Raw genomic sequence first — 11,993 nt, forward strand, 5'->3', positions numbered from 1 at the left:
GAGAGAGAGAGACAGCGTGAGCAGGGGAGGGTCAGAGAGAGAGGGAGTCACAGACTGAAACAGGCTCCAGGCTCTGAGCTGGCAGTCAGCACAGAGCCCGACGCGGGGCTCGAACCCACGAACCGCGAGATCATGACCTGAGCGAAAGTCGGACGCTTAACCGACTAAGCCACCCAGGCGCCCCTATATTTTACTTATTATGTAACAGCATTTATTGGGGGACTTTTTAAGAATTTTTAAAAAAGTTTATTTTGAGGGAGAGTGTGTGCGAATGGGGGAGGGGCAGAGAGAGAGGGGGGGAGAGAGAGAATCCCAAGCAGGCTCCGCACTGGCATTGTGGAGCCTGAGGTGGGGCTTGAGCACATGAACTGTGAGATCGTGTGGCCTGAGCCGAAATCAAGAGTCAGAAGCTGAACCAGCTGAGCCGCCCAGGCACCCCTTATTGGGGGATGTGTATGCCGGACAGTGGGCTAAACCTTTTAGTATTAGGGGTCCACAAACCCCTGTGACTGGGTGTCTTTCCCAATTCTAAATGTCCCTGATCTTAGATAGGGCACGCATGTCATTTGTATGTAATACACCTGTGGGCCTCGGATGTCATCCCATAATTAATATTTCTCTCAAGAAATATATGAATATTCACACTCAGAGCGAAAATAGGTCAGATTTTCCTACTAAATGAGGCTTGCATGTGCATGTAGAGATCTGGTTGTCCCAGCACCATTTTTTGTGACTATTCTTTCCCCCTGAATTGTTTTGGCACCATTGTCAAAATCAACTGACTGTGAATGTGAGGGTTTATTTCTAAACTGCCGCTTGTGTTCTTTTGATCTCTGTCTATCTTTATGTGAATACCACACTGTTTGATTCCAATAGCTTTGTAATAAGTGTCAGAATCGGGAACTGCAAGTCTTCCAACTTTTGTTTTGACTATTCTGGGTCCTGCGAATTTTCATATGAATTTTTGGATCAGCCTTTCAATTACTGTGAAGAAGCCAGCCGGGATTCTGATATGGATTTTACTGAATCTGTAGATCAGTGTGGAGAGTGTTGCTATTTTATCTGCGATAAGTCTGAATCTATGAACATGTGATGTCTTCCCGTTAATTTGGGTCATCTTTTTTTTTTTTTTAAGGTTTATTTTGAGAGGGAGAGAGAGAGAGAGAATGCAGGGGAGGGGCAGAGAGAGGGAGAGAGAGAGAGAATCTGAAGCAAGCGCTGCGCGGTCAGCACAGAGTCTGACGTGGGGCTCAGCTCAAATCCACAAACCACAAGATCGTGACCTGAACTGACACCAAGAGTCAGAGGCTTAAGCGACTGAGCCACCCAGGCACCCCCTATTTAGGTCATCTTTAATTTCTTTAAGAAGCTGAAGGACAAGTAGATGGAAAGCAAGTATATATATGATGTTTGTTACATTGACGCTCTTATTTATCACTTCTGGTTCTCTTTATTTGTTCCTGTGGATTCAAGTTACCATCTGGTGTCATTCTCTAGTTTGGTGTTCCCACCCACCTCTTTTGGGCTCTTATCTGTAAGTGTGTTACGTCTCTATATGTTACATGCCCAATATACAATTGCAGACTGTTGTACAATCACCTTTTACGTCGGCTGAGAGAAGAGATATGCATTTACATTGTCGTTTGTATTACTTGATCGTCTTTACCACTGCTCTGTTTCTTCATGTAGATTCAGATTACTGTTTGGGATCACGTGCTTTTGGCCTGAAGAACTTCCTTTAGTTTTTCTTATAAAGCAGGTCTGTCAGCAGTGAATTCTTTCTGCTTTTGTCCGGGAATGTCTTTATTTTGCCTTTATTTTTGGAAGACAGTTTTGCCAGTGGGATTCTTGGTTGACACATATTCCCCCCCAACACGTTGCATATGCCGCCCGCTGCCTCCTGGCCCTGTTCGCCGTTTCTGGGGAGAAGTCGGCAGTTCACCGCAGGGGCGGCGGTAAGTGAGGAGGCTTTTTCCTCTTGCCGCTCCCAAGACGGAGTCCTTGCTTTTGGTTTTCAGCATTTGAAAAAGGTGTGTCGGCTGTGGGTTTCTTCGTTATCCTACCTGACGCTCTTTGAGCTCCTTGGCTGTGTTAATGTGGTTTTCTTAGGGCGGGGAAGTTTTTTGTGAATCACATTTGGGAAGGTTTCATCTTTTAGTTCTTAGCACATTTTTCTTGCTCCTTCTCTTCTTTCCTCTGGTGCACCTTATACATACGTCCGTGCACCCAGTGGCGTCCTGTGTTCCCTCTTCTTCGTTCTTTTTCTCTTTGTTCTTCAGACTGCATAATCCTTCTCGATCTGTCTTCAGGTTCACAAATCATTCTTCCAGTTCAAATGCACTGTTGAACCCCTCTAATGAATCTTTTCATTTTAGTTCTTACATCTTTCAACTCCACAACTTCCTTTGGTTCTTTTTATAATTTCTATCTCAGTATCAATATTCTTTATTTGCTGAAATGTGGTCATTGTGCTTCGCTTACTTCTTTACGTGTGGTTTCCTTTAGTCCTTTGAACATATTTAGAATGAGTACTGTGACGTCTTTGTTAAATCTCACATCCGGTCCCTCTCAGGTACTTTCTGTTGTCCACTTGTCTCCTGTGCATGGGTCACATTTTCCTATGTCTGTGGACATCTTGTAGTTTTATTTATTTATTTATTTAGGGAAAACTGGACCTTTTAGAGAGCAACTGGCCTTACTGGTCTCACCCCTGCCCCCCTGGGGATTATGATTTGTTTGCTCGCTTAGTTTTTAGTGACTGGCTGGGCCATTGTCTTGATGTCTCTTTCCCCTGCAGCGGGAAGCCTGGGACGCTACTCCTCAGAGGCCCAGCCACAGGCCTGTGCATGGTCACCTTGGAGTGACAGTGGTTTTATGGGGTCTCTCTCTGTCCTTCCCAGTCCTTAGCTGTTTGGCTCCACCAGTTGTGGAGTTTCTAGTTCTAGTTCTAGTGTTTTTGACAATGCCTAGGGCATCAATTGCTAGATAGACTGATCTAGTTAAGTTGGGGATCCTTCGACAGGGTAGCTTTTGAATTCAGTGTTTGAGGTTTGTTCTGACTCCAATAAGACTCTTGTCCCGAGTTCTGTGTGGGAAACTGGCCGGCTTGGGGGGCACTTGTTGCACTAATGGAGGTGCTAGCTTCCCCCTATTTGCTTACCATCAAAACCCCCAGTGTCTTCGGGGCGCCTGGGTGGCTTAGTCGGTTAAACGTCCGACTTTCACTTAGGTCATGATCTCGCGGTTCGTGGGTTCGAGCCCCGCGTCGGGCTCTGTGCTGGCTGCCAGCTCAGAGCCTGGAGCCTGTTTCAGAGTCTGTGACTCCCTCTCTCTCTGACCCTCCCCTGCTCACGCTGTCTCTCTCTCTCCTAGAAATAAATAAAACATTTAAAAAAAAAACAAAAAAAAAACACCCCAGTGTCTTCAAGAGCGCCTTTAGTCTTGAAATTCCCACGTTGTTTCAAATAACTCTTTTGGGTGTTTTGCTTGGTTTTGTTTTGTTTTTTAGGGAGCGCTTCAGAACTTTCTGTTCTATTGCCTGCTTGTCTGTAGGTTGAATCCCGGGGCTGGAGCTCTGGAGCTAAGGGCAGGGACAGAGGCGCCTGTCTCTCTGAGGGACACTGCTGCCTCAGGGTGGGAACAGTAGCCTCCGGCCTTCTCTGGTTGCTTTTCCCAGTGAGGGACCTCGTCCTGGGGCTTGAGCGGCTGGGCCCCCGTGTCCCGAGCCCTCCTGCCAGATGTGGCTTTTGCCCCCTGGGAAGGGGCTGCAGCATTGCTCGGCGGCGCTTACCCGGAACTTGGGCCCCCGCGGCTGGAGGTGGTGGAACCCCACTGAATGAGTGCTGGCCCCACAGCTGCGAGAAAGAAGGCAGGAGAGAACCTTGGGTTTCAGACCTTTGGTTTTACTTTCGAATTTGAGATAAGGGATGGTGGGCCCGCGTTAATATTTCCATGTTGCGTTTTTGGAAGAGGGTGTGTATCTTAAAGGCCAAACTGCTGGTTGTGATGAGGCAGCATATACAGGCGGGCTCTCTGGCTGCAGGCCCCTCCCAGCCAACCTGTGCTGGACTGCGGAGTCCCCAGGACATGGCCTTGCGGATTTTGGTTGATGCTTCTGTGGCCTGCAAGGTACGGATGACTGGGGGCAGGCCTACGTATACTTGTCTCGCTTTCCCTGCAGGTGCTCGTCCCCGTGGCCTCCATGTTTAAAGCAGAACGTGTGTGCAGAGTGGACACACCTCTCTTCCGAAGTCTCTTTGGGGCCATAAGACCAGGCGCTGTTTGAGCAGACACACTGTTCTGTCGTCTGCAGCCCAGGGCCTCCTGTGCTGGCCATGCCTGTGCCCACAGAGGGCACCCCTCCACCCCTGAGTGGCACCCCCGTTCCAGTCCCAGCCTATTTCCGCCACGCAGAACCTGGCTTCTCCCTAAAGAGGCCTGGAGGGCTCAGTCGGAGCCTCCCACCCCGGCCTCCTGCCAAGGGCAGCATCCCCATCAGCCGCCTCTTCCCTCCTCGGACCCCAGGCTGGCACCAGCTCCAGCCCCGGAGGGTGACATTCCAAGGCAAAGCCTCCGAGACCCTTCAGAGCCCCTCGTATGACCCGAGCCGCCCGGAGTCCTTCTTCCAACAGAGTTTCCAGAGGCTTGGCCGCCTGGGCCACGGCTCTTATGGAGAGGTCTTCAAGGTGAGTCTTCATTCCTCAGGCCTGCTACCCCCACTCCCGTTTCCCTCTCCTGGCCGGAGGGGACAGCGTCCTGGGCAGCCCGCTCCCCTTTCCTCCTCTGAGAGCCTGCTTCTCCTTGGCTGATTTGGCTGCTTTCTCCTTCCCCTACTTCAGCCCCTCCAAGCCCCTCGGTGCACTCTCCCCCCTTGTGCGGAGCCTGGCCCGCCTTACAGCGGCTCCTGGCTGTCCCCTTCCCCCCCCCAAAACAGCCCCCACTGTGTGGTGCCCACCCCGCCCCCCATCACCTCCCAGGCCAGCAGGTGCTAAGGCTACACCCTTCATACCACCTTTTTATTTGTCCTTAAAATAGATTTTCCAATCATTTATATTTCCTTTAAAATGGTGATCTTCCTTACACAAGTACTACAGTTTTGTGGTTAAAAAGTACAAATACCGTGGTTCTTCCAGTGTGCTCTTCAGGTGGGTCTCCTCCCTTTCTGACCTTTTTCTCTACATCTCCAGACTTGGCCATACACGGAGAGACTCTCTATATTCTGCACAGCGGGTCATACTGGCCACACTTGTGGGGCCAGCTTTTTTCGTGTAGCAATGTGCCACAGAGGCCCTGTGGGGTCAACACGTAGAGCTCGGAGTGGCGCAGCCAGCTTCGCTTTACACACGTGGGCTCCCGGGCAGCTGCCGTGCTCCACCTTCCACGCGTGGACAGTCCTAACGGGGTCTGCCAGATTGGCCTCTCGGCCCACTTGTGGGTGCCGCCTCCCTTCCAGGTGCGCTCTAAGGAAGACGGCCGGCTCTATGCGGTGAAGCGCTCTATGTCGCCCTTCCGGGGCCCTAAGGACCGGGCCCGCAAGCTGGCTGAGGTTGGCGGCCACGAGAAGGTGGGGCCACACCCGCGTTGTGTGCAGCTGGAGCGAGCCTGGGAGGAGGGCGGCATCCTGTACCTGCAGACGGAGCTGTGTGGGCCCAGCCTGCAGCAGCACTGCGAGGCCCGGGGCGCCGGCCTGCCCGAGGCCCAGGTCTGGGGCTACCTGCGGGACACCCTGCTTGCCCTGGCTCACCTGCACGGCCAAGGCCTGGTCCACCTTGATGTCAAGCCTGCTAACATCTTCCTGGGGCCCCGTGGCCGCTGCAAGCTGGGTGACTTTGGGCTGCTGGTAGAGCTGGGTGCCTCCGGAACTGGTGAGGCCCAGGAGGGAGACCCCCGCTACATGGCCCCTGAGCTGCTGCAGGGCTCCTATGGGACAGCGGCGGACGTGTTCAGGTGAGGGCGGGGATGCGGGAGGCTCTGGCGGGGTTGGCAGGGGGGCTGTGCAGTCAGCAGAGGGAGGGAAACGCCACCCTAGCCCAAAGTCAGGAAGACTCGGCCTCGGGCTGGGACATCCTGCCCCAAGGGGGTGGAGGCCAGTCCTGTACTTGAGGGTTCTGCAGAGTCAGGCTCTAAGCACCCCCTGGAGCCCTTTTACATGGATCCACCCATTTCTTCACCTCACCCCCACAGGAGAGACAACTACTCCGTTTACAGGGAATGGACACAGTGGGGCTGAAGGGCTTGTGTGAGGTCGTTAGCAAGTGGGGAAGCTAGGGCCGGACCAGGCAGTGGGTCCCCTCATCTGTGCTAGTAACCCCTGTTCTGCCTCTAACAGCCACGTCCAGCCTTGCCAACTGAGCGATGGTAGTAACATTAGTAACCGTAGTGCCTGCCCGCTGAGAGGTGCCAGGAGGACTCAACGGGTGGTGTGTGGGCGCTGTAACATGGTCCCATCATTGGTCCTGCTGGGGCCTTCTCAGGCCCCCCAGCCCCTCCGTCCCCACTTCCCGGGCTCACGGTAGAAGAGCCATGCCTCTTCGTGGGCAGCCTGGAGCTCTGGGGTCTGTGCCCCAAGGCCAAGCCTGCCCCTCTTCTGTCACTGCCCCCATCCTTCCCAGTCTGGGCCTCACCATCCTGGAAGTGGCATGCAACATGGAGCTGCCCCACGGTGGGGAGGGCTGGCAGCAGCTGCGCCAGGGCTATGTGCCCCCGGAGTTCACTGCTGGTAAGTGCAGGGCAAGGGTGGGGAGGAACATGCGGCGCCAGGGAGGGCAGGCTCACTTCGGGGGCCCCAGCGCTCAGAGCTCAGTCACCCCTGACACGGCTGTGCCCTGTGGACAGGCCTGTCTTCTGAGTTGCGTTCTGTCCTCGCCATGATGCTGGAACCTGACCCCAAGCTGCGGGCCACCGCCGAGTCCCTGCTGGCCTTGCCCGTGCTCAGGCAGCCTCGGCCCTGGAGCATTCTGTGGTACGTGGCCGCCGAGGCCCTCGGTCGAGGGTGGGCCCTGTGGCAGGTAAGCTGGGTGATGGTGGCGGGGTGCCCGGCCTTGCTCCCCAGCGCCAGGGCCTGACCTGCCTCCCTTGTCCCTGTCCCCACAGGCCCTGCTTGCCCTGCTGTGCTGGCTGTGGCGCGGGCTGGCTCACCCGGCCAGCTGGCTGCAGCCCCCCAGCCCACCGGCCACCCCGCCCGGCTCGCCCCCCTGCAGCCTCCTCCTGGACAGCAGCCTCTCCAGCAACTGGGAGGATGACAGCATAGGGTGGGTGAGAGCTGCCGACGCCGGGGGCAGGGGGTCAGGGGGCAGGGGCAGTCAGCAGGGCCAGGCTGCAGCCTGTGGGGATTCGCGGCGAGCAGGACCCCTCCCCCAACCCCCCCCCCGCCGCCGTCCTACCATGGGAAGGGCGCCAAGGCCAGTGGGGGTGCAGCCTGGCCCCATTGGGACACAGCGGTCTCCTCCAGGCTCAGTGCAGGGAACGTGCAGAGCAGAGTAGAACCGGCAGCCTCACGCTTGCGGCGCTGCCACACGAGGGAGCAGCGTGAGGCCCACGGTGGCCGCCATGGTAGGGCTGCGGTCCCCGCAGGTGAGGCGCTGTCCATCCTCCCAGGAAACAGAGTCCCCAGAGCCTGGTGAGCTCGGCCCAGGAAACTCCTTGGTCCTAGATACCTGGTGGCCAAGTGAGAGGCTGTAATTAAGAAAGTGCTTGGGGGCACAGTCCTCAGGAGGAATCACACCATTAACCCCTTTTTAAGGAAATATCACCCCATCGCCATGGGGACACTTTATATCAGACATGAGGTACCAGAAAGGCTTCATTTGTCACAAGTTCACTTCCAAGCCAGCTGTCAAAACCCACATGTTCTGAAAAGGAACAGAGGTGGCTTCTGAGTGTGGTCAGATGGCCTTTAAAAGTTGTGAAAGTGCTTCTTTCAAAGGGCACCGCGCTTTCACTGCTTCTGCCTGGGGCCCATGCCCTTGTCAGGCAGGGGCCTGGGGTCTGCACAGGGAAAGGGCTGGTCTTGCTGTGGCCCCCCCCCCATGCACTCCCCACCCCCGACACCTTTCTTGTCTGGCCCGCCCCGTGCAGGCCCCCGCTCTCTCCAGAGGCCGTCCTGGCCAGGGCTATCGGGAACACCTCCACCCCCTGCAGCAGCTCCCCTGCCCCCCGGCGCAGGCACACACTGAGGTGAGCAGGCCCAGAGTCACGGGGAAGGGGGAGGTGGTGGCTTTCGGATCCTGAGTGTCATTTGTCTCTCTTCCCCCCACCCCAGGGATGCCCTGGACCTAAGTGACATTGACTCTGAGCCCCCTCAGGGCTCCTTCCCCTCCTTTGAACCTCGGAACCTCCTCAGCCTGTTTGAGGACTCACTGGGCCCAACGTGAGTCCATAGGCCAGCCTTGGTGCTTTTAACCTTTTAGCCACTGCTCCCTCCCCAATCTGCCTGGAGGCTGGGGTCCCTCTGGGAACTCCAGGGGTTCCTTCTGCCTATAGCCATGTCTAATAAAAGGTATTTGAATCTTGGGAACACCCAAGCTTGCGTGTGTGGTAACAGCTCTTCCTGCCCCATTTATTGATGTCGCACAGGGTCTGTGGCCCTGTGATGGGCAGTGGCTGAGCCCTGATGCAGGGCCCCAGGCCAGCACACTGGGGCTAGGAGCATGCGCTTTGCAGAGACTTCCTGAGCAGGCACGTCCCCAGTATGTTGGTTGAGCCATCAGTGCATAGCACTCAGGGTGGAGGGTGGGCCCTCAGCCCACTCAGGTCTTCGAGTCTCTGTGCCAGCTGCTTGGAAACAGCAGCTGCAGCCCCCTCCTGTCCCTTGGTCCTGGGATAAGAGGCTGGTCCTGTTGACCAAACCCCTCAGTCCACGGTCTCTGGACAGAAAGTTGAAGGGGAGGGTGAGCCTCAGGCAGCTGGGAGGGCTGGCATGCAGAGGTCAGGAAATAGGGCTGAAGGCTGGGCAAGGCACCCATGGGGTACCTTATGTGTGGGGCAGGGTGGGGTGACAGCTCTGGGCCGGTAGAATTCTGTCATAGCAAGACATGACCCCAGAACCCTCTGGCCATACCCTCCAAGGTCACAGAAGATAAACTGAGGCCCAGGAAGGAAAGGTTTCCTTCTAGCCTACACAGACAGTACCCCAAAAGAAGGCAAGGATGGGAGGTGGAGCTCCGAGGTGTGGATCGAAGAGGCTGGTCCTGTCCACAGGGAAGAATGGACAAACAGATGCCGAGTCCTGTTGGTGGGAAGTGCCCAGGAAGCAGCCCTTGGACACCGGCAGCAGGAGCGGAGCAGGGCACTGTTGGTCCTAGAAGACTGTAGAGAGGCCGGCGTGGCGGGCGGGAGGTGGCTCAGTCGGGGGGGCAGGCGTGGCGGGAGGCCCAGAGCAGGTCAGGCACGACACCGGCATGCAGCTGGAGGATGGAGCCCACGCTGAGCAGGTGCATGATCTGGTGCGAGTTGCCCCAGTAATCGAAGCGGCCGGGTCCCCAGCGCTCTGGCAGCCGGGCCACGTTCACCAGTCCCCCGAGCAGTGCCAGCGCGTCCATACGCAGGTAGCAGGGCAGGGAGCCCGGAGCCCCAGAGCCCAGCCCCACTCCTCGGGCCCCAAACACCAGGAGGCGGGCAGCAGCCTGCCAACCAAAGGCGCGGAGCCGGGCACTGGTGGAGGGAGCGGTGAGGGCCCGCCAGCCAGCCACGCCTGATAGCACAGTGTAGCCCACCAGGGCGGCTGGGCGCAGCCAGGGCCTACAGGCCAGGGTGCAGTGGATGATGGGCAGAGCCCCTGTACAGAGGAGAGACGTAGCAGAAGGCACATCAGTCTGGGGGACTGCCTGCCCTTTCTACCCAGGGCTCGTGAGAGTGTCCCCTGCCGCCGCCTCCCCGGCTGCCCCCGCCCCCAACTCCCGTCCTTCAAGCCTGCCCACCCCATCCATTAGCTCACCTAGGGTGTTGACAAGGCAGACCCCACACATATCCAGGGCAAGGAGCCGAGTATACACAGGGCTGCCCCCTTGGTGGCACATGAAGAGATGGTAGAGCACAGAGCCTGTGGGAGGGGCCAGGCAGGCCACACAGTGTGTGCCCCACAGCCAGCCATCCTTGCCCAGCTGACCCCAAGGCATGGTCATCGGCAGCAGCACCAGGAAGCCTAGGAGGGCCAGCCCTGGGGGAGGGAAACTATTATCCATCACACAGCTTCGGGCAGAGAACAAGTCATGTCCTCAGGGAGTCTGCAGTCTACAGATAACACAAGAGGGATGAGGCAAGATAGATCTTGACAATGGCCGTTAGCACGCTATCGGACTGAGGCAGGCCCTGCGCCTTCAGTAACTTCAGTGACTTAGCAGAGCTCCCTAGACTCTGGGGAAGTAGAGACCATAAGCCGTTCCACACTTCCAGGTGAAGAAACGGAGCAACTGCCGCCCGTGACCCCGGGGAGCAAGCGATGGAAGCAGAATAGGACCTGGGCACTTAATTCCCAAGCTGCTCTCACCCCTGCATCCACATTACCTCCCCAGAAAGCCAGGGGGTCCCAATCCCCTAAACTCGGTGTGTTGGCAGAACCCAGAAGGAGGCATGACCGCAAGCAGAATTCTGAACAGGACATGTGGACAATGATACCAGATCCCGGGGCCACTTAGCTTCTCTCACCCCCTGTGTCTTCTCTGTAAGTCACCAGACAAAGAGGCTTTGGGGCTCCTGGTCTTCCAGAAAGGAGGAAAGCCAAGCAGGGGAGAGGGGCTGAAAGGAGCTTGTTCTACCTCCCCAGGCAGCGCTTCCTGCACCCCATTCCTCTCAGCCCTAACCAGGGCGATTCCTACCCCCTTCCCCCAGCACTCTGGCATTGCCCTCACAGGGTCAAAGACGGGCACAGTGGATGGGGGCTACTGGGTGCACACTCAGCAAGGTCTGGCCAGGCCAGAGTCCCTCCGTGAGGCAGGTGCCCAGGTTGGGCTCAGCCTTTTCCGGGCCCCTCTCCTGGCCAGGGCAGCCCAAGGACGGGCAAGGCTGTGTCAGCAGAGCAGGGCCGCGGAGGAGGGGCCCGGCGCCTATGGTGGGGAGGAAGGAGCCGCCACCAGGCGGAGCCCCGCGGCTGGGCTGCTGGGGCGAGGGTGGCAGGGCAGCCGCACCGGGAGGGGCCAGGGCCTGGTTTCTCTTCCTGGGCCTCTCCTAATCGGAAGTCAGCACCCATCTCCTGGACCAGTGCTGGCGGGAGAGGGTGCCCCAGACGCAGGGATTATGAAGGGAGTCGGACACCAGGCTCCTCCCTGGGGCTCAGAGGGATTAAGCGGACTTGGTCCCCTACTCTGCTTCCTTCCCTGCCCGGGGGCCCCGCCCGGGAGCGGAAGGACAGTTCAGTCTGGGACAATGGCAGCTTTGTCACCACGACTCCTGGCCGTGCCAGGGCCCAGGCAGCTCAGGACCTGATAATTGGGGCGCTCCTCGGCCTTCCGGCCCCCGGCCCGGCGCAGGCAGGGCTGCCGCGGGTGTGGGATGCGGGGCGCGGCTCACCGTGCGTGTAGATGTTGCCCAGCTCGTTGTGCAGGTAGAAGAGGCTGCGTAGACAGCCGGAGCCGCTGCTGGCCGGCCGGTAGCCAGTCAGCACGAACTTGTTGAACTGCAGGTGCGGCGGTGAGCTGGCCCAATCCAGCAGGCGCGGCCCGGCCAGGAACGCCATGGCCCGGCCCGGCGCGGGCGGCGCGCGCTCCTCTTGGCCCCCGATCTTCTCAGTGCTGCTACTGCGCTCGGAGACTCATCCCGGCGCGCGCCCGCCGCCCAGTGCTGCGTCCGCGCACGCGCCGGGCGGGGGTCCCGGCCCGCGCCCCTCAGGCGCTGCGCACGCGCGGGCCCAGCGCCCCCACGCCGGGGCGGGGGCTGGGGCTGTGCTGGGCGCCCGAGCACAGCGCGACCGGTTCCTCCGGGGAAGGCGCGCCGCAGGAACAGCTCGCGGAGGCGGCAGAGGCCAGTCGTCCCTTCGCAGCCGGGAGGACGGGCGCGGC

The 11,993-nt window shown here is 58.1% G+C and overlaps 2 protein-coding genes across 2 annotated transcripts; one reads left to right on the forward strand and one right to left on the reverse strand.

The window, feature by feature from the left end:
- The first annotated feature begins 4,302 nt into the window (after positions 1 to 4,302).
- Positions 4,303 to 8,454, forward strand: PKMYT1 (protein kinase, membrane associated tyrosine/threonine 1). Its single transcript, XM_039246705.1, has 7 exons — positions 4,303 to 4,685; positions 5,453 to 5,946; positions 6,612 to 6,718; positions 6,835 to 7,007; positions 7,093 to 7,250; positions 8,077 to 8,175; positions 8,261 to 8,454. The coding sequence occupies exons 1-7, from the start codon at positions 4,335 to 4,337 to the stop codon at positions 8,370 to 8,372; spliced, it is 1,494 nt and encodes a 497-aa protein (XP_039102636.1). The 5' UTR covers positions 4,303 to 4,334; the 3' UTR covers positions 8,373 to 8,454.
- A 70-nt stretch (positions 8,455 to 8,524) lies between these two features.
- Positions 8,525 to 11,980, reverse strand: PAQR4 (progestin and adipoQ receptor family member 4). Its single transcript, XM_039246711.1, has 3 exons — positions 11,506 to 11,980; positions 9,935 to 10,156; positions 8,525 to 9,775 (listed from the first exon to the last, which is right to left on the reverse strand). Exons 1-3 carry the CDS (start codon positions 11,669 to 11,671, stop codon positions 9,342 to 9,344), a joined length of 822 nt encoding a protein of 273 aa, XP_039102642.1. The 5' UTR covers positions 11,672 to 11,980; the 3' UTR covers positions 8,525 to 9,341.
- Positions 11,981 to 11,993: the final 13 nt, after the last annotated feature.

Source organism: Hyaena hyaena, unplaced genomic scaffold (assembly GCF_003009895.1).
Source record: "Hyaena hyaena isolate Hyena2069 unplaced genomic scaffold, ASM300989v1 scaffold_285, whole genome shotgun sequence".
In the NCBI taxonomy this organism is placed as follows: domain Eukaryota; kingdom Metazoa; phylum Chordata; class Mammalia; order Carnivora; family Hyaenidae; genus Hyaena; species Hyaena hyaena.

Excerpts from the sequence above, each read along its gene's own strand:
- PKMYT1 (XM_039246705.1), top strand. The coding sequence starts at position 4,335 with ATGCCTGTGCCCACAGAGGGCACCCCTCCACCCCTGAGTGGCACCCCC. Across the intron at positions 4,686-5,452 it reads CTTATGGAGAGGTCTTCAAG|GTGCGCTCTAAGGAAGACGG; the intron begins GTGAGTCTTCAT and ends CCTCCCTTCCAG. Across the intron at positions 7,008-7,092 it reads GAGGGTGGGCCCTGTGGCAG|GCCCTGCTTGCCCTGCTGTG; the intron begins GTAAGCTGGGTG and ends CTGTCCCCACAG.
- PAQR4 (XM_039246711.1), bottom strand. The coding sequence starts at position 11,671 with ATGGCGTTCCTGGCCGGGCCGCGCCTGCTGGATTGGGCCAGCTCACCG. Across the intron at positions 10,157-11,505 it reads GGGCAACATCTACACGCACG|GGCTGGCCCTCCTAGGCTTC; the intron begins GTGAGCCGCGCC and ends TCCCTCCCCCAG. Across the intron at positions 9,776-9,934 it reads CTGCCTTGTCAACACCCTAG|GGGCTCTGCCCATCATCCAC; the intron begins GTGAGCTAATGG and ends TCCTCTGTACAG.